The following is a 23,776-nucleotide window of genomic DNA, read 5'->3' as shown; positions in this document are numbered from 1 at the left end:
CTCACTACACTCCAGCTCCGTCCCCCCCCCCTCACCCCCGATACACACACACACACACACACACTTCCGGCTGTTCTTCATAAACCTTTCATCACATAAGAGTTGCTTCCGGAACAGTGATGTGTATTATGACATGATGACATCACGCGAGAAGGGTTAAATGTGACGTCACGTCTTTCCCAACGCGTCATTGGCTCTGGGTCAGGTGAGAACACGTATGTAGTTAGTCTTGCCAGCCGCCCACCCCTCAGTCTCCCTCATTGAGATTGAGTCAGTATCAAGCAGAACGCCGCTGAGGAAGGATCACAGTCAACAGTGGTTCATTACTGTCATTTACCAACAGTGAACAAGGAAAGGTGTGGCCTGTGTGTGTGTGAGGAAGACAGTAGCTGAGGAGTCAACACAGGAGCCGTCACGTACGCTGGTTGTAAAGGAGCAACATTATGGCTGTTGGTGTCAACTACTGCTGCACCGTACTCCTTATACTAGGTACGTGGACGTGGGGTATTATTACTTGATGTGAGGGGAGGTAGGAACGGGGGAGGGAAGGTAGGAAGGAGGGAGGGAAGGTAGGAAGGAGGGAGGGAAGGTAGGAAGGAAGAAGGAAGGGAAACAGTGTTAAGTGTGTGTGTGTGGAAGGAGCAGAAGGGGTAACACACTACCTCTCACGTCTTAAAAAAGGATCACACACACTACAGGGTCCTCTTGCCCCCCTCAATATTACTCAGAATCTCTTGACCTGTGACCCCAAAGAACTCACACGTACTGTACAGTCAAAGGAACAAAAAAAAAGTCATGTTACACCCCTTACCCTTCCCATTCCCTCGATCATTATGTTTTTTAACCCATGACGAAGAATTATGATAAATCTCCCCGTTCACACCCCAAGCTTAATTGTCACTTTATCCAAATTCTTCGTCATGGGTTCCAGAACATAATCTTAGTGGGCGGGGTGTAACATTTATTCTTTTTACTAGAATTAATCAAGTTTTAAACACACACACACACACAGACAGACACACACACACACACACACACACACACACACAGTACACCCGCAAGCCGCAATGAGTCGGGGAAATGAAGGCCGTGGAGGAGGAAGAACTAAGTGAGTGAGGGAGGGGGTGAAGATGGTCCCCGCCTGCAAGCTGTGTTTACCAAGTGTTGAACGAGGCAGTAAAATGGTCTTACATAAATACTAATCTTCATTAATTTCTAAGTTTATTTCACCGCCGGTCATCAGCTACTATCTTAAACTAACACAGCTAATTTCCTGACCAAACATAGCAAAAATGTCTATCCTAACACAACTATTGCTTTATCCAAACGTAATTAATGCTCAGATCTAACACAGCTAACACTAACCTAACACAAAGCACACATTCTAACATAACACAGACATCTAATTTATCACAAACATTTAACAACTCTTAACTAATAGAGACAACGATCTAACCTAACTTAACCCTACCTAACCTAACCAAATCTAACGTAGCCCTACCAAACTTAACTTATCCTAACACACCAAACGTAAATAACTAAATTTTAACACTTAACAAAAACAGTTTAACCCTTCAACAACTAACACAAACAGTTTAATCCTTCAACAACTAACACAAACAGTCTGCACCTTAAACCACTAACACTAACTACGTACCGCAACAAACTAGGGCGGCTAAACAAACAACCCACCAATTGACGTCATCATTTGACCTTGACAGCGTGTTTGAGGAAGCATCGGGGAGTGAAAGGGAGGGAGGAAGAACGAGGGGGTAAAGGAGGGAGGGAGAATGGGGGAGTGAGGGAGGGAGAATGGGGGAGTAAGAGAGTGAGTGAGGGAGGGAAGGAAGGAGTAAAGAAGAATAAGGGAGTGAAGGAAGGAGGGAGGCAAGTACCAAGTATCCGTACTCACACCTGCATGACTCACACCTGCCAACACCTGTACCTGGGCTTGTTTGTGTTGTCACATATAAACACAGGTAAGGGCCAGATGTTCACCTTCACTCACTTTCACTCAATATTCGCCCAGACTCAATCTATTTTCAAGTAACATACAGGTGATAATTTGCAGGTGGGAAAGGTACAGGTGATAATTAGCAGGTGGGGGTGGGAGAGGTGCAGGTGGGAGAGGTACAGGTGATGATGACGCATCCTAAAATATGTCCCCGTGATCACCTCCACACCCCTCCCTCCCTCACCGCGATTAAGTGTCAGTCCTAACTAAACTTAACCTAACTTAACCCTAACGTCACCTTACCTTACCTGTCCTCCTCCATCTCATTACCAACACCTTTCTTACTATGTTCTTAATTAGTTTCAATGTAAAAAAAATAAATAATAAGGTTACGGATATGTAAATACACATAAACTTCTCCCGTATTTATGTAAACATGTCAAGGCCATATAAGGTAATTGTGTTGTAAATGATGTAGTGATAAAGGATGATCCAGCACGCAATACTGTTAGTGGTGGGGCACACGGATGTTATTACCCCCCCCCCTTTCTTCTACCCCCTCCCCTCTTCCCCTCCCCCCTCCACCACATCCTACCATTGTTATTACAACCGCCACCACACATATACTGTACTCGGTTATATTACAAAAATCTTTTACAGGCTACAAAGAAAGATGCTGAAATGGTTGTAAGGTTTTCATATCCGGTAAACGCTAGCTGGTGGTGGTGTTGGGGCGGGGGGCGAGGTCCAACAGGAGAGTGGTGAGGAGAGGCAGGCATCCCTTAGGGGGAGTACTCGGTCCCATTGTGTTTCTTGTGTGCGTTAATAACAGAGAGAAGCGCCAGCCTCCATTATACCGTGAAGCCGAGTCGACACAGGATGTACACAAGAGAACATGAACAAGGTCTGCTAGTAGTAGCCTCAGCTGTAGCCATGACGTTTATACACAGACTATTGGGAGTAATGTGTTTAATAAGTTGTAAGGTAAGAGCTGGGTAAACTATGGGTGGTTTCGTGCTCGAGCTGACAATAAAAAAAGAGAGAGAGCTAAGCTTTTACTATCATGTGTCTTGACGGGTTGACACAAGTCTGGCGACACATATGATACATTAATGTTATCTACTATCCCGTATTTTTATATATATATGTTAGAGACTTGACGTGAGGCAGCCAGAGTAGAACGCGGTGTTAGTGTCAGACACCAGTGATGTGATACGAGATTATACGTGTGGACAGAATAAATAATAAAAAAAAATTCAGTCGCATCAAAACAGCACTGAGTAAGGAAACAATTAGAAACACTCCAGACCTCCCGGACGGCGGACGGGACACTAAAAAAAAGGCCTTTAGTCATAATAAAGAGGTGACTATGTAGTTCTGGCAGCGTCGGTCAAACGCACCTCTGTCTCCTAGATAAGATGTGGGAAAACAGCTGTTACGATAACACATGATAAACGCAACAACTCGGGAATAACAGTTTACGGGGGGGGGGCTTGAGGAAACAGATGAAGCCCAGACTTTAATAAGCGACTTATTCACTAAAAAGGTTATTATATAAAAATCTCTGAGCAGGTTATGATTGCCCACGAGGGGGCTAGTTTATTGGGCACCCCTTACATCCTGTGCAAGGTGAAGCATAGAAGCGTTTACAGCGCCCATCTGGGAAGCATGCGGATTTCTTACTTGCCTTTGTGACTTATACATTAAGGGCGTAAAAGCCTGAAGGGTCATGGGTTTTGTTAGCAAGTTACATAAAGTGACAGAATGATGAGTGTGTGGGGGGAAAATTCCCGGTACAATTTATCTGTTTATGGCAAAGCGTGGCAGGTCCCTCACTAGGAGGAGGGATATCTGGTCAGGGAAGTTAGAGTGTTGGTAACGGCTGGGGACCTGTAGGAGGAGGTCATAGGGCAAGTGAGGATGTAGTGAGAAAGGGTGTGAGAGGCAGTTGACCACAAAGTTTATCTGTAATCTGTTTACAAACAGTGCGTCCAGGCTCAGGGTTGCCAATGTACTAGGCGTGGCAAAGTACAGTGGGGGTGGTGGTGATATGGTGTGGTGGGACAGGTACAGTAGGGGTGGAAGGAGGCACATAGGCATTGACAATATTGAGGGACATATCTTTTAGTGTGATTGTGATGGCGTGTACGTCGGTAGTGTCGGCTTCAAGGGGGACGTCGAGAGGTTGGTAGGGGACGTCCTTCTTGGCGTAGATACGTAGTCCACTAGCATGTCCGCATGGTGGTCAGTTGATGTGGAGAATTGGAGTGGATGGGCCCCAGGTGCCGGCATGCCAGTGGGGGACGGGGAGCCGGGGGTGGTGTCCTCGGGTCCATGAGCGCGCGGTGGGTGGACGGGGGCAGCCGGGCACGGGGCAGGCTCGGTGTGGACGCCAGCAGTGGTGCCAGGCGGCGGTGGAGTAGGCCGTGAGCATGAGGGGCACACAGGGGGGCTACCACATTGTGTCAAACCAGAAGAGGGGGGTGACTGGATAGCAGCTGGAGGCAGGGGTAGTCTGTGTAGGTTGGAGATGGCGGTACAGAGAGTATCAAAGAGTCTTTCAATACGGTTGGCAAATTCGTGTAAGAGGGATATGATCTGTGTCGTGTCACCGGAGAGGGGTTGTGGCGGGGGGGCACCGGTGGGAGCACAAGGCCTGACAGCGTCAAAGTAGAGACGGAGAGGAGGCCCAGTAATAGTTGAATTAGGAGACGTCCGGGACTGCTGTGTTGCAGCCAGGTGAGGCCAGGCAGAGGCAGGTGTTGTTGAAGAAGGCGTTGCTGGAGACAGAGGGGACGCAGAGGGATGTGGCTCGGTAGGCTGGGGGGAGGTTGAGGTTGACGCAGCCCTCGGGAGGCTTTTCTCCTGGGACAAACGGACGTTTGGGGCATTGTCGTGAGTCAGCATTGTTTGAGCCACCACAATTAAAACACCTGGGGTCAACAACATAGCCCACACCACCCCCATTGAGGTGGTCTTTGATTTTTTGGGCACAGACGGGGGAGTGATGGTTACATGAGCAAAAGCGACATCTGAGACGATCACGTCGGCAGCAGGCGGTGAAGGTGTGACCCCAATGGGAGCAGATGACACAAAACGCAGGCCCTGGGTGATAGATTTCACCAGACAGTGCCGGGAGGACTGGATGGGCATCAACAGTGGTTGGGCACTCCCTCCCCCTCCATTTAACTATGACAGCTGCTTGTGGGGTCTTCCCCCGTTAGTGTCGACGTATACTGAGTATACGTGGATTAAGGTCACGAACATCTTCGACTTCAACATATAGGGGGAACTGTTTAACTAGGATGTGGCAACAGTCCGCTGCGTCAGCAGGAGGAGGCACGAGGACAACCCGTCAAATCCAACAGTACTGAGTGTTTCATAGACCTCGGGTGTCTGACACTTGATAAAGTTACAGTTCTTACCTTTTCGGAATTGAATGGTGAAACCGTGTTGTCTCCAATACTTTGTTGTCCAATTAAACCGTTCCTCGACGGTTTTCGATGAATCCTTGGGGTAGTGGCAGAGGGGTGGGTGGCGAGGGGAGGCTCGCTTCCCTTGGCATTGGTGTTGCCACTCCGGCAAGTGTTTCCCATAGAAACATTACTGTTACTGGCACTATCACTGAGGTCTGACTCTTGCAGGGTGTGGGATGCATTATGACTATCTGTCTCAGAAATGTCTGTATCCATTAGAGAGGGGACTCCTCTTCTGGGGCGCTTAAGTCGACCCCGCCCCCCGATCGCTGGCAGCACTTGCCAGCAATCGTCACCTTTGTGTGACGATCGGGAAGACAGGAGCACCTATGGGCACACGTCTGTTCTCTTACGTGGTCAGACCGCGACTGGTGCCGGTTATGTTTATAAATTAAGTACTGTAGTTGTAATTAACTTACAGGAGACTTGTGTACAGTCGCCGCCCCACAACACATTACACGTCATCCTGGTGCACATGATCTTTTATCACGCGCAGTGTGGTGAAAAAGCTTGTATTTAATTTATCTGGAGTTCTTTTATATATATATATATATATATATATATATATATATATATATATATATATATATATATATATATATATATATATATATATATATCTCAATTGTTATTAAAAACTTCATTACTGTAAGTATAAGACACAGGGAGGAGTTGTGTCCACACACTTCTGGCTGGTCCATATTACAGGTATAGCTGGCTGGCACACTAGGTCACCCGCCACTTTAATAAAAAAGTAATATAATATGAACATCTGTAAAAAATACTTTCTCTCTCTCACAGGTATGGCCACCATTTGCCTGACGCAGAAGACACACCTGAAGTATCACCTGCAACACTTGACGGGCGAGCGTCACCCCGCCTCCCCGGACACCCAGCAGCTGTTGGAGGCCCGCTCCTACATCAAGGACCAGTTCCGACAGTATGACCTCGAGTTGGTCATCAACCACTTCAACACAACTGTCGTCATCAAAGGCCAGGAAAAAACGGTACGACTTTTGACTTCTGCAATGATGTAGAGTAGAGGCGGTAGGCGTCTGTTGGTGTAGTCCATCTTGTCAATACGATAACTCGAGTGTATAGGAAGAGAGTTTACCAGACTTGTTGTGTACATCCGTTACCAGATTAAGAAAAGTTAGATAGTCAATGTTTCCATAATTATGAAAGAATTCCTTGGATCAGGGGTTCTTCACCTTTATCACCCGGTTCCCCCTTTTTTTTTATTCCGCTAAGGGCATTTCCTCTCCCAATTCGAATAAAAGAAACAGGGGGGGGGGGTATTACTTGTGAGGCACAGGACATAAGCTTCAGACCGGGGACAGGCAGTAACACCACACCTCACAGCTCAAGCAGCGTTACAAACTCTTATAGGAGATGATATGATGCTGACCCATAACACAGGTAAGAGGGAAGATTCTTCTCATTTTCAGGAAATGTTTGGATGAAATTTCTCCTCATTTGGTGTTACACTGCATAAAATTTCTCCCCGGTTAAGAACCCCTGCCTTAGACGAACGCTTGTTTGTGCCGCTTCTGCTGCGTCAGATCAAGGAAACTATTTTTTTAAGGGGATTAGCTCACCCGGGCACAGGTCACTGACCCACATCGGGGCCTGGGAGGTGAAAATGTAATAATAATAATAATAATAATAATAAAGAACCATAAGGAAATACAAAAATGAAAAAAAAATCAAAAGTGAGAAACAATATATGTATGTTGTGTTGTCAATAATAAGAGAAACAATTGAGACCCTGCAATTGTGTGTAAATGAGGCAGAAAGTCAGATCAGCAACCTGGGACTTGGTCACTATTTTTGTGATGCCATATGGCAGCAGGGTCTACCATTAGACAGCACATTATGCTTCCAATATCTTCCCAGGCGGTAGTACCTCCCTGTTTGGTATCTGTCTTAATTAAAGACTACATTCATTCTCAAACGATACAAGCTTTTTCAAAGAATGTTGGACGGTTTCCAGATTACGGGTGAAAATATAGTGGGCGTGGCCAGAGGAGACGCAGACGATAGTGTGCTTGTGGTGGGAGCGGACTACGACACCACCCCCCAGCAGTCACCTCTCGAGAACAATGGGGGCGGTGTGGCCACCATGCTGGAGGTGGCCAGGATGTACATGAACAGCACCGGACCAGGGCGAGAGCTTAAACGACGTGGTACAGTGCTCTTTGTCGCCTTCGATCTCAATACCATAGAATATGTAAGTACGAGTAAAATTGTCTCAAATAGATCTGTTACCTCAAAGAATAAACTTTAAAGAATGACTGTTCACACTATTGTTAAAACTATTGTTTATACCTGTACTTTAATACTTACATATGTTACTCGTACCAAAAAGTATCTCTACGACTTTGTGTGAGACATAACGCAACGGAAGAAGAATTTTGACAACCCTACCAAGACAACGGGAGTCGCAGTGTAAATTTTGAAATTCATCAGACCTTTCCGTAAAGATACTTTTTTGGAGCGAGGTTTAATACCCGTAATGAAATATAAGTCTTTATGGTGTGTCTCGTTTGGTGATTCATGCAGGCAGCAGCTCAGCCCGACGAGCGCTACGGCCGCCCTGGAGCCTACTACTTCCTGCACCAGTGGTTGTGGCCCTTCCTCAACCAATCCTCACAGAAGTTTGTAGGGGCCATCATCCTCGACTCCATCACGAAATTCAACACAAAGAAAATGTCCCAGTATCTTCCATCTGGATTTGAGAAAGTGAGATAAATAATGTTTAGTGTTGAAGAGGAACTTTCTTATCCTGAAAACTTTGATGATAATGGACATTAACCCCTTTTAATTTACCCCAGATTATTTTATCCAGCACAGAGAATCCCCCGTACACACGAGGTCAAGTTTACGATTACAGCTAAATATCAAGGACGCTTTTCACTTTCTATGTTATAATCAGTATATTGGTTATCGAGAGTAGGGTGTAGAAATGTCCACAGTCTCATTAATAGAGAGTTCTTCGGTAGGGAACAGCGTCCATTGTACAGTATATCTTGCACTCATGTTAAGTAGACTTGGATGATTCAGTTAAATTTTTCTCATACATGATTCATTAATTCATACCTGGCCACCATTCATCTTACCTGTCAAGTTTAATTACACACTTATAAGCGCACACACACACACACACCATAAAGGTAAAAGAATGCATTATGTGACCCCCTCAGTAAAGGACCTGTACTCCCCACAGACCTTCCCGGCTGCACACGAACGCATAGCTTCGATGGGTAACAGGGGGGACTTCCTAGCCATGTATACCAGAACAAGCCGCACCAGCCATCATCTCACCTCCGTCATCACCGCCAGCTATAATGAGGTGACTTGAGGGCCTTCTATCTTCCATTAGCTGTTATTTACTTGTGTTACGCGTTTATAGATCTCCTTAGGTGTTGAGGTGTATTGTGTGTTTATTTATGCATCAGGGTATTAGCTTGAGGGTGTAAGGAGAGGATTTTTGAGGAATAGAGATGGAGTATGTAGATAATGTTTTAATTTACCTGAAGATTAACCACCCTAATCTAATCTAACAATAATCTAACACTAACCTAGCCTAACACTTACCTAACCTCAAGAAGCGCTACGTTGGTTAATTTGAAGGTGAAATAAACTGGGGTGTTTAATATTCAGGTGATCCCAGTTTTTAGGTAAACCAATTTAGCAATAATATGAACTTAAAAATAGTTATAGTATAGATAAGTTACTTCAGGTGAGCTTTGCAGGTAATATCCCTCCTTTACCAGCATCAGGAAGAATGTTTTTTTTCTTTGTACTTTATTTCCTTCCTGTATCAGTGACAGTTGAGAGCGAGAGGAAGGCCAGTATAATGCAGAGGTAACATTTTTTTATACATTCTTCCAGTGACAAGTAGAAGTTACATGTAGAACTATAGTGTAAAAGTTGTTGTGTTGGCTGTTCTATTCTCCAGGTTGAAGTAAGTTGTATTATTGGGTATAGCATGTCCAGCTTAACTACACCTGAATCTGAGACGTTGTTTACCTGGTCGTCCTATAGGTATAGTAATTACATCAGATATTAATTGTTTAGTTCACCACCACCACAACAACACATCCAGAATCTGACTTTAGCTCCTCCGTCGACTTAAATGAACCCTCATCAATCATCATTTTTGTTGAGTGATCAAGTTGTGCCATATAGGACTCGCCTTAATTCAGGTTCTGACTAGTGCTCTTCTTTCATCAGGGTTCCACCAAGGCCAGTCCACCGAGGCTTCAAGAGCTGCCAGTGGTCAGCGGAGCGCCCGCCAACTCCGACACCTTAAGCATGTTCAACCATCAGGCACACTTCCACTTCTGGACCTTCCAACCCTCGGCAGAACCTTTGCCGCTAACAGCCGTCCTCCTCACAGACACCGGTACGTCCTTCCTCACCAGTCTCCTCTACACTATACTCACAGCCTCCCTGGTAATGTATCAATTCTTCCTTTATACTACTTTCGAGACTCAGGGTCTGATGATGTGAGTCTTGGCGGTCAGTGGGGGTCAGGGTAGATACAACAATGTGTACTTTAACCTTCGGTACACAAGGAGGCAACATGGCCGACACTGAACTCTACCTCTTTCACTTCACCAATTGAAAAGTTAGGTACTCGGTTACTGTTCACTGCATCACTTACGTATATTGTCATGAATACGATCGGGTTTATCCTCATCTCTGTGTTTATCTTTTGACTAACAGAAGGTGACAAGTAACAATAAGTAACAGTAGGTGATGATTAAGTAACAGAAAGTAACATTAAGTTATGGTTACAGATATATATAGGGGATCTGGGGAAGTGTGTGGGCCACCGTGTTCAGCCAAGGAGTTCCTCACACCCAGCCGTCAACTCGTTCTCTCCCATATCGCGTCAACCCTTACCAACACACTACTCCAACTGCAGACTGAACAAGGCATTAGTGGTAAGTGCTAGTCGTAGTAGTGGTGGTGGTGTTAGTAGTAGTAGTAGCAGTATTATTATTATTATTATTATTATTATTATTATTATTATTATGAATAGTTGTAGTAGCATTGTTAGTAGTAGATATCCGTATATGTGTGTTTATAAGCTTACTCGTGTGTATGTGTGCTTGTATTTATCTATTTTTATGTAAATGTGTACATACTTATGTGTGAGCATGTAAGTAAGTATGTGTGTGTGTGTGTGTCTAAAGAGTCACATTGTTGGGTTGTTGATGAAATATGTTGTTGGTGCTCACAGATGGCAGCACAGGTGTGGCTCTGGTGCCCACCCTGGCCCTCACCTCCTCCTTGGTGGCACTCATGCGGCTCCTACACTAACCTCACACCTCCACGCTGCTGCACATAACTCCTGCGTACTATAGGCCAGGTTACCTCTAGTCCAGGTCACCTCCAGGCCAGGTCACCTCCAGTGGGCCCTCCAGGTATCAAGTGTGTGTGTACTGTATACCAAGAAAAACATGACCCACCCGTTCCACTAAGGCACACTGGTTATGGGACAGTACCTCGCGTCGTTTAGTGACACATGAGAACACGTCGCTCGTACTGTGTGTGTGTGTGATCACCGGAAGCAAAGTTCAAGTTTTCTACACAACAATGACTGGGACACACACACACACGGTGATCCTGATGATATTGTTGCAACCTCTCATCACTGTCTCTTCTCAATAGTTCATGTGAAATGCATTGTTCTCAAAATAGAATACAGTAAGGATTCGTATTATTATTATTGTTGTTTTTATTATTATTGTTATATTATTGTTATTATCATCATCATTATTATTATTAGTAGTAGTATGTATTTTCAGGATACTGTATATCTCATGCCATATTCACCACCCTTATATCATAGCTTAAATGAATCAATTTAGAGATTTTCTTACACATCAACACGAAGGAAAACTCGCCTCATTAACCTCTGGGTATACCTGGCCTGTGTTCGAGCTCCGATCCCACGTGCATGAGACGTCTCGAGGACTCGCACTCAGTACTGAAGCAACATTTCGAAGCCTCAGTTCACCAGCTGATTGTGTGATCGGTGTTTAAGCTCCCCATAAATAAAAACAAGGTTGTGTTGTGTTACTTGACCACCTCCTTCACCGATCGCGCAAGAAATACTATAAAGACAACGCTGGCACAAGGCTGGCGAACGTAAGTCTGGTGTTTACGGTCTTTAGTCGGTGGATTGTGAGGGATTTGCCAGATGCTGTTGTGTTGTGTCAAGACTGTGTTGATGTACTGTAGTGATGGAGAGTGTCAGAAGACTTGTGTTACTCCTGACTCTAAAATTATAATCATCGCTCAACATAAGAATACTAATATCAACACAAGCTGGTGTACAGTCGTGAACAGAAGTCCTGTCGCCCCTTGTGCTGTTCCGCGAATCAAGAGATTCAGACTCATGAACCCGAAGCAGTAGATACTGGTGCATTATTCTGCCCATAAATGCTTCGGATTCATGAGTCTGAATCTCAGGGTTCGTGGAGCAGCAGAAGGGGCGACAGGACTTCTGTTCACGAGTGTACCTATAGTGCAATAATGTTTAAGGAGTTTTATTTCGTGCTGAAGGAATATATAAATCCTCTCAGAGTAAAGATAATATATGAATTTTATATTAGATGCCAAAGGATGTAGGTGTTAAGGTGTGTATCTGTCACCTTGCTTATATATTTACCATGTTTTAATGTCTTATATTTTATGTGTTGAGTTTATATGAAAGATGTATATGTTTGTACGCTAGTCTCTCTCTCTCTCTCTCTCTCTCTCTCTCTCCTTCCTTCAAAACATGATGCTCACAGCTGATCTCTCAATTGCCAGGATAAGCTTAGGGTGTCTGAAAAAATGTACAGATTTTTCGCGGAGGTGACAAAAAAAAATATGTTGTTTGTTTACATATTTCTTTTTTTTTTTTTAGATACCTTACAATAGTGTTTCTCTCCAATGACGTCACAGTAAAATGTTCTTCCTTCGTGTTCTTTGTTCGTATCTGTTCTTCATTAGTATTACATTTATTTGTTGTTGTTCATTCTGGAAAACTTATTAGTAAGTAATTTTGTACAGCAGAAAATATGTATAATAGTCTTTTAAGTTATGTTAATTAAACGCCATAACGTATTTTATTTGTACATTTTATTAATTAAAGTCATTAGTACACAGGTAATTACAAGGTGATATACAGTATTATTCGTAACACAACCTTGATTTAAGTTAATTTCCTCGTTACAATATTCACATAGGTACATACCCTATACCCCCCCCCCTAACACACACTGCTCTGCTCTTATAACAGACTTTACATAATAACAGACTCTACTCGTATCACCTGAATATTAGACACCCTAACTTCACCCGATAATTAACCACCCTAACGCTACCTGGAAGGGGGGTTAGGGTAGGTTAAGTTAGGTTAGGGTAGATTAAGTTAGGTTAGAGTAGGTTAAGTTAGGCTATGATTAAGTTAGGTTAGTGTTAGATTAGCGTAGGTTACGTTAGGTTATAGTGCGTTACGGTAGGATACAGTGTGTTACGGTAGGTTACAGTGTGTTACATGTTACAGGATGTTACAGAACTATCATTACTTTGAGGAAAAGCCTGTGACACATTAGAACATAAACTGAAGGAGCTGAGAATATTTGCTATTGACATAAACAAAATTAAGACGAAACATAAGGAACGCTTTCTTAGGTGTTCCTGTTCCTTTACTAAAATACAGACCCTCGGTGTGAAACAGCTCCCCCTTTTTTAATGTTTTCATATAACTGCAGGAAAAATTTTTGATAGACGCCAATTGGACTTAGTGACAAGAGCCGATATTAATTGTTAGTGACAGAAACGCCAATATTAATTGTTAGTGACAGAAATGCCAATATTAATTGTTAGTGACAGAAACGGCAATATTACTTGTTAGTGACAGAAACGCCAATATTACTTGTTAGTGACAGAAACGGCAATATTACTTGTTAGTGACAGAAACGCCAATATTACTTGTTGGCTGATCAAGACACACACACACACACACACGCAATAATCACACAAGAGCACTAACATGATGACAAAACAAACTGCTGTAATCCAGGACGTCAATACATCAACTATTGTATTTTTTCCTGGGACAATATTACTCGATAACCGAAGTAATTGTTGTTGTTGTTATCATAGACATCAGTAGACCTCGATTCAAGACACCTGAAAGCTTATGAGTTGCACAGTACATCAACAGAATCCTAATGGAACAATCGGGTCATCTGGAGATTAGACACCTTAGCTTATTTCGCTTGATTAAATACCCTAACGCTACCTCAAGGTTAGGTTAGGTTAGGTTAGGGTGTTTAATCATCAGGTGAAATAAGCTAAGGTGTCTAATCTTTACGTGAACCGAACAATCATCATCAAACACAACGTAAATGGTCATTCTAACAACTCGTCAGTAAAGGCGTTGGAGCTTCAGTGAACGTGGGTGGTGACTCGGTCTAGATGGTCGTATTGATGTTAATCTCTGGTCGCCTGGACTGAAGCTACTGATAGAGACGAACCACGATGAAGAGAAGGACCGTCATGAACAGAGAAGGGAAACTGGTCACACCCGCGTCAGGTGAATCTGTCAGTGAGAACCCCCAGAGAATTAAATATCAGATGGAACACCAAAAAAAAAAATTAAATCACCAATTAATTCATATCTTCAGACAGGTAAGACAGTTACTAACGTTTTATAAGTTAAGTAATTCTTAACTTAAAGGAAACTATTTTTAAAGGTGAATCATCAATTTAGGATCACCTAAAGATTAAACATATTTCACATGATAATTAAACAATTTGCGGTGACTAATCTTCAGGTGATCAGAAGTAACTGTAGTTATTGAATTAAGTGTGAGAGTGAGTATTAAGTATAAGAGTGAGTAATTTGTGTGAGAGTGAGTATTATGTGTAAGAGTGAGTATTATGTGTAAGAGTGAGTATTATGTGTAAGAGTGAACTAAGTGTGAGTCAGGTACAGTATAGGTAACAACATGACTGACCGATAGGGGAACCTTGGCGTCTCATGAGGGTCCGCACGAGGCCCTTAACCAAAGCGTCTATAAAGTCCACTCGCTCGGTAGTCAGGAGATCGTCTGCTCCACACATGTTGCCGCAGGAGTCAGGCATCGGTGGAATATCTCGGAGACCCTCTTGCGGGGCGGGAGGGAGAGAGCGTTTATGAGTCGTTAATCAACAGTACACGGCTATAAAACTTTAGGTCACACGTGATATAAATATTTACATTTGAATACAAATTTAATGTACACATGGGTATTGGTGCATACAAGCGGATATGAATGTGTACATGTGGATACAAATGTGCACAGGTATATAAAACTCATGTACACAAGTAAAGATGCGCATATGTGCAGTCACTTGTACGTATTATACCTTGTACAGTGGCTGATGTTTTTTTGAGAGATGTGGCAGCTCCGTGTCTGTTTACATTGTATTAAAACTCCCGGAATGGTTCTACTGTAAGTAACCTTGCAATAGTAGCCAGATAAGGATGTTCGATAAACATTCCATAGTGCCATCTCTCAGAACACACCAGCCACTATACCAGGGTAAAAATGTGGGGACTAAATTAACAGTGCACAATTTTCCATGATAAAATGTGTAAGAACACCCGCATGGTTAAGTGTTCGCCCCAGCATCATCCCGTAAACTCAAGACAACACAATATTTAATCCATAGATAAATAAATAGTTGTTTAATTTCCTGCTAGACAAAACAAAAGATAACCGATCACAAAATTGATCTACAACAACCTAACACAAAACCGCTGACCTGTCTGTATTCACCAATCACAAGCCTGAACAGTTTAGTGCTGCCATATTCGTCCCTAATATTTATGCCTCAGTATTTTTGGGGTGAGTGGAGGAGGTGGATCGTCCGACACCCTCCCGTGACAAAATATTTCTGACTGTCTGACTCCCAACGTAAATCATTATCTTTCGTAGATGTATGAACTATAAGTGTGATGTAAAAATGATTAGTGACATCGTTTAAAAGTAGTGATAATGAAGATTTAGTTGAAATAAGAGAAAATTTGTAAGGTTTGAATTATCGAACTACCACTAGGAACTCTCACTCGTGCCCACCCTTCCGTGTACCAGGAAATACTATATACTTCTGTTACGGATCTTCAGTTTCTCCTAGGCTCATTTTGGACTCCAGGAAGAGGAGCTAAAGTGAGCTGATACAAGTCTGAAAGTGAGTACAATATTGTAAATTATAATTTACAATATTATGTTTCTTTATAAAGTTGTGTGACGTCATAGGTCGGTTTTCTGGGCACGGTCTTCATTATGATCGTTTGAAACTAATTGTCTGGTTTGGTTATCTTGTATAATAGTTTCTGAACGCCGGTGGTGATTCATTCTGGTAAGAACTTGGTTTAAAACTTTCTCAGTAACCATTGTAAAGAAAGTTGACATTCATTTCACATTATTATTTTTTTTCTTAAACCCGAGTTGAAATTGTGCATAAGGATATGTCTTGGTTTTTAATTTTGAGATTATTTTTTATCAATTTGTCAACCATTTGAAGGAACACTTAAATTACACACACACACGTAGCAAGTGTTCCAGTAATTTCAATAATCACTTAATAATCACAGTTAGACACCTTTTCAGTTTATTTAATTCGTAAAAAAAATAACCTGTACTGATGATTAGTAATATTTATGTATGATGTATTTGAATTAATATGTTCACGGTGATGCTTAATAATAATTGGTGATGTAATGTATTCGTTAGCAATTATTATAATCTACACGAGGATCTTATTTTCACTACTTTAATTATGTATTGATATTGACGTCGTTTTTGAAGACTTTCTCCTTCCCATGTATTGTTGGAGCCAGTAGCATTAATGACACGTTTACCAAAAGTTTTATACGGGAATATTTTTTTTTTTATACAAACTTAAAGTCACTAGTTTTACTTAGTGTTCTGTAGCGGATTTTTTTTTTTTTATAATTAAAGGTTGAGAATTTTGACACTGGACTGAAGAAAGCACAGAGACATGGATGATAATTGTGAATATTAAACGAAATTAAGGCTAAGACACACACACTGAGTAACATACGGGTGTCAGTAAGAAGGACGGCTGGCAGGGACAAGACGGTATCGTTGACGGTGAAGGCCCAGTAGTTGATGGTTTCTTGTTTGGTCAGTTCCTTTACGAGTTCGGTCAGTTTGCTCCCTTTCTTTATGTCCATCTCCTCCAGGTGGTATGATGACCTCTTGCGATCCTGAAACAAAAAGACTACAAGTTAATACCATATGAAATTATAAACGAGATTCATAATGTTTAGCTTATTGATATGTAATGTTGTATTCTCTATGCCGGGCGAGACTCCGGGAATACCAGGGAGGTGAATCATCTTGTCGTCCTGCACACTCTTGCCCGCCTTGACCTGCCGACCAGTTGTTTTGTCAGAATATGAACTTGGTAATCATATACACAATAAAACACAGAAACTTGTATCAAACAATGTGGTTGTCTTGTGAGTCATTTCCTCTCTTACCGTCAACAACAGGAAGGGATTATCACTGAGCATCTAAATTATTTTGTCTTGATATAAATTTCTTTCTTCAGTTTGGGTGTGACACAAGGTGAGATCTTATAGAAATTATTTGTTATAAGGTGGAAGTAGGTCTCGTAGGCCTGGCGTCTTGTATAGGGGTGGTGCAGAAACTTAACACTACTGTACGCTCCTGTATGCAAGGGAATGGTGATGCTGTAAAATGCAGTGGATATTTTCATCTGTTTGTACCTCAGTGGGAAATTTACCTGGGTGCTAGTTAGTCATGCACACTCTCTATTTGATCGACTTCCCTCTCGGTTGTAGAAAATCTCGTGTTACTTGGGGTCGTGTGTTAGAGGTTCATTCCCAACATGTACTGGGATTTCGTACGTCGTGTTGTTATAGTAACTTGTGAGGAAGGAGGATGGCGAAGATTAGTAACTTTGTTCTTGATAACTACAGCAACGCTACGCAACCTGTACTGAAAATTGCGCTTGGATACAATGGACCGGTGATATAGTATGAATCAATGTAATTTGGTTGTATCAGAGTTAATGCTACTTTGACCCAGAGAGGAAACATCTTGCTTCCTTTATTTTTGGTCTTGCACTTAAGGTTATTGACTCACCCAGTTGTAGTTGCCGGCAAATTGGTCCCTCAACAGGTCCGCCTTCTCTCCCTCGATGGTGATAACACCAAGAAAGTCCCCCTTCCTGTCATTCTCCACCACATGTTCGTACGTCTCCGGGAACAGCTGCAGTGAACAGGAAATTAAGTCATAAAATTCAACCCAGATTTATCCCAACAACATATTATCATACAGGGGTCTCTCTTTTTTTTCATGATCTAGCTGTCGCTTCACAATAACATTAAACATAGATTTTTATTCTTTCCCACAATAATATCTTCTTCAGGTCTTAAGAACATTTTCGTGTGTCCTTGGTTAGTTTAGTTAGTTAGTGAAATAAGGACAAATACCTGGTTGAAATTTTCATCAACCCTTTGAGAGTTCGCGTTGTAGTTGATGTTCATGATGGAATCGATGATGAAGGCGCCGCCGAAGTTGGTCTGAGACTGGTTGAGGTAAGACCACAGGAAGTCCTTCATGAAGAACAGTCCTCCTGGCTTACCCGGACTGGTCTGTAATATGCAAACATTACCGGTATATCTTAACTGGTGATCACATTACTCCCATTTTCTCTCGGGTGCTAACATAAACCCTATTTGTACAGTGGAAGTATTTATTCAACGCCTGAACTTGGATTTTCTGTTCGCCGCAGCCAGTTAACCGATAAAATCATCATTATCTCGCATGACACAACCCTTAAAACGTGTTATCTTTACAAACAGATAAGATATCCAGCCACGTCTCTGCACACATGACTTCAGGCCATAAAGTTTGCCCCCATCAGAATTGTAAATCGAACTGTGTTGTAGAATAATTATGGCTGGTGTTTGGGGCAGGTGATGCGTGCTGGACCAGTCAAACCGTAGGAAGACTCTTGGCTATAAAATAATCTCAACCCTTTATTCTGACACCTCTGACAGCTACCCACCCGATGTTAGATTAAAAGTAGAGTCTGCGGTTAGGGAGGTTTGACCCGGGGAGGGGGGAGGGGGTCCCTAGAGCTCCCTCCAAATGGATATCAAACTCAGTGGCGACGTTGTTGAGTTGTCTGATAGTGAAGACGTTGGCAACATCTCCTTCCTTCATATACCATCAAGATACTCAAGGGAGCTGCGCCACATCTGAAGTTGGCCTCTTCCCCTTAAACAACTCCCCCCGCCCCTCCCCTCTGAATCAACCCCTTAATCAATCCCCCTTAATCAAACCCTTTAATCACCTACCTGGATCCATAATACAGCAACATGAGCTAACTTACTGTCCCTCGTAACTCGAATCTTGAAATGTAGTTACTTTTTTATATGTGAAATTACAGCATCAGTGAAGTGTATTGTTTGTATTATGATATCAATGTGTTACTGTGGGTGCTGGATGTGGCGTTCATCATCTGGCTCACTCGGTAGGTGTCATGATAACAATAGCGGGGATTATTACCGAGCTGCTGTGTACCCCTGTTAGACTGAAGAGTGTTTGAGACGAGTGAGAGTAATATCATCACAATGCCTCACGAGTCAAGAAACGGATCACCTGAAGATTAGTCTCCCCTAAGCTTATTATTTCACCTAATGGTTACACACTCGATCACTCTCTGAGATGGGGAGGTTAGCGTTAGGGTGTTGAATCTCAAGTTGAAATAAGCTCGGGAGGTTAATCAGTAAGTTAGGTTTGGTTAGGCCTTACCCCATGTTCTTTGGTGTTGAGGTCATAAGCCACGAAGATGGTGGTGAAGTTCTGCGTGTACACCCCCGACCAGCGAGTGTTGTGCGTGAAGAGCCTGGCTGTCTCCAGTAGAGCTGCCACACCCGCCCCGTTATCAAACATGGGGTTCTTCAGTCCGCTGGTGTCGTAGTCCGCGCCCACCACCAATACCGCTCCAGGGGTGTTGCTCACTGCTTCCGCGATACCGATGACATTCACGCCCTCAACCTGTAGTAAGCATGTCACGCCTTGGGTTACCGGTACTGATTTATGTCCCGTAGACATATTGTACAGGGTAGGTAGGTTCTAACACACACACACATACTGTAGGTCAGGCTGATGCGACACTAACAGGTCAGGATCATGCTACACAAACAGTACAGGTCAGGATCATGCTACACAAACACAGTACAGGTCAGGATCATGCTACACAAACAGTACAGGTCAGGATCATGCTACACAAACAGTACAGGTCAGGATCATGCTACACAAACAGTACAGGTCAGGATCATGCTACACAAACAGTACAGGTCAGGATCATGCTACACAAACAGTACAGGTCAGGATCATGCTACACAAACAGTACAGGTCAGTATGCTACACAAACAGTACAGGTCAGGACTATGCTACACAAACACAGTACAGGTCAGGATCATACAACAGTACAGGTCAGGATCATGCAAACACAGCACACAGTACCATCAGGTCATGCTATCATGTACAGGTCAGGTACAGGTCAGGATCATGCTACACAAACAGTACAGGTCAGGATATACACAACACAGTACAGGTCAGGATCATGCTACACAAACACACAGTACATGCAAGCACACAGTCAGGATCATGTACAGGTACATACAACACACAGCTACACAAACACAGTACAGGTCAGATCATGCTACACAAACACACAGTACAGGTCAGGATCATACACAAACACAGTACAGGGTCAGGATCATGCTACACAAAACACAGTACAGGTCAGGATCATGCTGCACAAACAGTACAGGTCAGACATGCTACAAACACAGTACAGGATCATGTGCTACACAGCTACACACAAACACAGTACAGGTCAGATCATGACAAACAGTAACAGGCAGGATCATGCTACACAAACAGTACAGGTCAGGATCATGCTACACAAACAGTACAGGTCAGGATCATGCTACACAAAACAGTACAGGCAGATCATACACACAAACAGTACAGGTCAGGATCATGCTACACAAACACAGTACAGGTCAGGACATGCACACAAACACAGTACAGGTCAGATCATGCTACACAAACACAGACAGGTCAGGATCATGCTACACAAACACAGTACAGGTCAGGATCATGCTACACAAACAGTACAGGTCAGGATCATGCTACACAAACAGTACAGGTCAGGATCATGCTACACAAACACTGTACTGGTCAGGATCATGCTACACAAACACAGTACAGGTCAGGATCATGCAACACAAACACAGTACAGGTCAGGATCATGCTACACAAACACAGTACAGGTCAGGATCATGCTACACAAACACAGTACAGGTCAGGATCATGCTACACAAACAGTACAGGTCAGGATCATGCTACACAAACACAGTACAGGTCAGGATCATGTTAGCTTACTGTTTTCGTCGGGTAGGTGACGCCGGTGGGGTCTGTGTTGACGGTGGTGTTGAACTTATGCTCAAACACCTTGAGACCGTAGTTTGTGAAGTGATCTCTGATGTACTTCTGGGCGTTGAGGCGTCCGTCATTGTACTCTTCGTTGGGGAACCGCTGGCTGGTGAAGTGCTTGAGGTGGGAGGCGATATCCACGTTGTAAATTACAACAGCGGACGCAACTGAGGCACCTGAAGCGAAACCCACGTCAGACTTTGTCATTGTTTTTTTTTGTATGTGTTTTAATACTAGAGGCTATATAACGTTATATTGTTCTTGTGTTATAATACCTATTCTATCCTTGGGGCTAAACTTCAGGAGATCCGGTAACTAATTCTCTCTCTCTCTCTCTTATGTGACTCCTCATATAATCTTCGCTTTACCGAGGACGTAACCATCATAAGAACATAAGATTGGAGGAAACTGCAGCGGGCCTATTGGTCCTTACTGGACAGTCCCATTTACACCCAACCCCTATTGCTCATATATCCATCCAACCTATGTTTGAAGCTATCTAGCGTATTCGAGTTAGTGATGATATTCGGTAACTTGTTCCACTCGTCCACTACTCTATTTCTAAACCAATGTTTACCTATCTCGCGCCTAAATCTAAATTTGTCTAATTTAAAACCATTGTTACGAGTTCGCTCCTAGTTGGATAGTTTGAGTACCTTTGTAATGTCACCTTTGTTCAGCCCTGACTTCCATTTATACACCTCTATCATATCGCCCCTTACTCTACGGGGGATGTGATGTAAGGAAGCCAATCAGCGCTACTGTAGCATATTTGCGTCACCAGGAAGACTTGAAACAGTGGCGTCGATTGGCTGAGCTTCACTTACTCTGCCACGCCCGGGCCTCTACGTGTTTTTTTTTTCCAGGACGAGTATTAAGGTACACTTTTTCCCCCAGGAAGAGCACAGTATCATATATTATTTGTCTTCCCAGAGTGAGCGTTCAAGTTCTTGATTTTTTACCCCAGGATAGTACAATACATAATGACAACACCGAGCGTGAGAATTAGTGAACATCATGAGATCTGTAGTTTATATAACGGGTCACGTGAAGATTCGACCCCCCTCCTCCCCCCCCTTTCCTCCAGCTCCCTGAGGATTAATCACCTAACCTAACTTAATCAAAACAAACCCAACTCAACCCAACCTAACCCCAGATATCTCTTAGTGTAGTTAATCTTGAGGTGATCCCATTGTATTTTTCCCATACACATCAACACTGCCTTACGTGGAAAATACAACAGGTTAATTAAAACTAACCTGGTGGACGTACAGGTGGTTTAAGAGTGTCCTTTAAGTTACGTTCTTATATCTTTAGTTGTAGGGGAAAGGAAGGTTCAGTATACGAGTACTTCAGATTACCTTATGCCCGGTACTGATAATGTCGTAAAAGTGTTTGTGTATCTATAGGGTAAACCCGCGTACTCCCTCTCTCTTCAAAGGTGTATGGTGGTAGTGTGTGGCGGTGGTGGTAGGTGTACTTGTAAGTGTGTGCGTGCAGGTTTGGTTTAAATCCCTCGCCGCCTTATGAACATCAACCTACGTTAGGTTAGGTTAGGAAAAAAATAAAGATTGAGGGGCCGTGAGACCGAGGGAGGGAGAGCCAGAGGTGTGGTGCCAAGAATCACGTATTGAGAAGTGTGGGTAAACCTCTCTATAATAATAATAAGAATTACTTGATGATTAACCACCTAACGCTTATCTAACCTACCTCTCCCCCTCCCAAGGTAGCGTTAGGGTGGGGTGTAGTGGACTTCATGTTCGCCTCACAAGTCAGTAGTTCCGGGTTCGAACCCCGGGCTGGGTGAAACATGGGCAAGTTTCTTATTTGTCTCAGTCAGACAAGCAGTAATTGGGAACCTAAATGTTAGTCGATTGCGGATCGTGTTCCAAGATATTGGTTAGCCAGTGCAGTTGGCGAGTTGTCCGGTCTTCTCGTTAACTTAGGGTGTGGTTGTTGTATTGGCGACAGCTTCTACACCTTCAATCCACGGCTGGGTGACCCATGGGCCGGCCAGCCTTGTACATAAGGTGTAAGAACTACTATACATCAGGTGTTATAAGTTGGGACTAGGTTCAAGTGATACAATCATAATAATATTAGTATGATGGGAGTTAAGATAACAGGGAGCGGACGGTCACAGCTACCTGTCTGCCGGCGTCTCTCCCCATCTTACCTGCCAACAGCAGCAGTGGCGCCACCAGCAGTAGTCTCATCTTGAAAGTCTTCAGGTGACGGTGTGAGGTAGAGGGTGTTGTTAACAGTCCTGCACCGTGTAGGTCGTGAAGGTGTCGCGGCGTGGCTCAGGTAGGAACCTTCTCCCACCAAGCGTCCTCACTCTACTAAGCCCCCGGCCCGCCCTCAGCCAGCCCACACCCTGTTTCCTTATCTCCCTTATCTCTGCTCAGTGCCTCGTGTGACTTTAAGGTTTATATGAACTAAATATAAATATATATTGAAAACCTGAAAGATCTATATTTGTTTTCAGTTAACTTCTGTATTATAATGTACCGTAATAGTACAGTACGTGTTAACACAGACTTCGTCGTTATTCCATATTGGCTGAAGAACCATCAATCTCGTTTAATCTCATTGGTTGAGGTTCCTGTGACGTAGTAATGCCGTTAACCACTAAGTTTTGAACACTAGAAATGTGTCTTCGTATTACCGACAAAAAATAACAAGATTACATTAAGTTGGTGGTGTTTCGTCGACTTCTTCTGTGTTGATGACGTCATTGTTTGACTTGTGACGTCATTGGTTATCAGTTAGTAGGGGCCCCATTT

General features: G+C 43.1%; 2 protein-coding genes across 2 annotated transcripts; one reads left to right on the top strand and one right to left on the bottom strand.

Moving 5' to 3' along the window:
• Positions 1-249: 249 nt before the first annotated feature.
• LOC121874481 lies at positions 250-12,612 on the top strand. Its single transcript, XM_042378619.1, has 8 exons — positions 250-489; positions 6,232-6,437; positions 7,424-7,660; positions 7,993-8,172; positions 8,657-8,782; positions 9,667-9,838; positions 10,236-10,382; positions 10,682-12,612. The coding sequence occupies exons 1-8, from the start codon at positions 444-446 to the stop codon at positions 10,759-10,761; spliced, it is 1,194 nt and encodes a 397-aa protein (XP_042234553.1). The 5' UTR covers positions 250-443; the 3' UTR covers positions 10,762-12,612.
• An 899-nt stretch (positions 12,613-13,511) lies between these two features.
• On the bottom strand, positions 13,512-23,345 carry LOC121874480. The gene is made up of 8 exons (XM_042378618.1): positions 23,167-23,345; positions 20,940-21,166; positions 19,296-19,541; positions 17,969-18,130; positions 17,619-17,744; positions 16,549-16,714; positions 14,457-14,606; positions 13,512-14,038 (listed from the first exon to the last, which is right to left on the bottom strand). The coding sequence occupies exons 1-8, from the start codon at positions 23,204-23,206 to the stop codon at positions 13,956-13,958; spliced, it is 1,200 nt and encodes a 399-aa protein (XP_042234552.1). The 5' UTR covers positions 23,207-23,345; the 3' UTR covers positions 13,512-13,955.
• Positions 23,346-23,776: the final 431 nt, after the last annotated feature.

Source organism: Homarus americanus, unplaced genomic scaffold, assembly GCF_018991925.1.
Source record: "Homarus americanus isolate GMGI-L3 unplaced genomic scaffold, GMGI_Hamer_2.0 scaffold11794, whole genome shotgun sequence".
NCBI classification, from domain to species: Eukaryota; Metazoa; Arthropoda; class Malacostraca; order Decapoda; family Nephropidae; genus Homarus; species Homarus americanus.
The sequence above is the reverse complement of the archived record's forward strand: the minus strand, read 5'-3'. Positions and strand labels throughout refer to the sequence as shown.

Coding starts and splice junctions, on each gene's coding strand:
- LOC121874480 (XM_042378618.1), bottom strand. CDS start 23,206: ATGAGACTACTGCTGGTGGCGCCACTGCTGCTGTTGGCAG. Junction 21,167..23,166: donor GCCACTGCTGCTGTTGGCAG/GTAAGATGGGGA, acceptor GTTTCGCTTCAG/GTGCCTCAGTTGCGTCCGCT. Junction 17,745..17,968: donor TTGATGAAAATTTCAACCAG/GTATTTGTCCTT, acceptor TGTTCACTGCAG/CTGTTCCCGGAGACGTACGA.
- LOC121874481 (XM_042378619.1), top strand. CDS start 444: ATGGCTGTTGGTGTCAACTACTGCTGCACCGTACTCCTTATACTAG. Junction 490..6,231: donor CACCGTACTCCTTATACTAG/GTACGTGGACGT, acceptor TCTCTCTCACAG/GTATGGCCACCATTTGCCTG. Junction 7,661..7,992: donor ATCTCAATACCATAGAATAT/GTAAGTACGAGT, acceptor TGATTCATGCAG/GCAGCAGCTCAGCCCGACGA.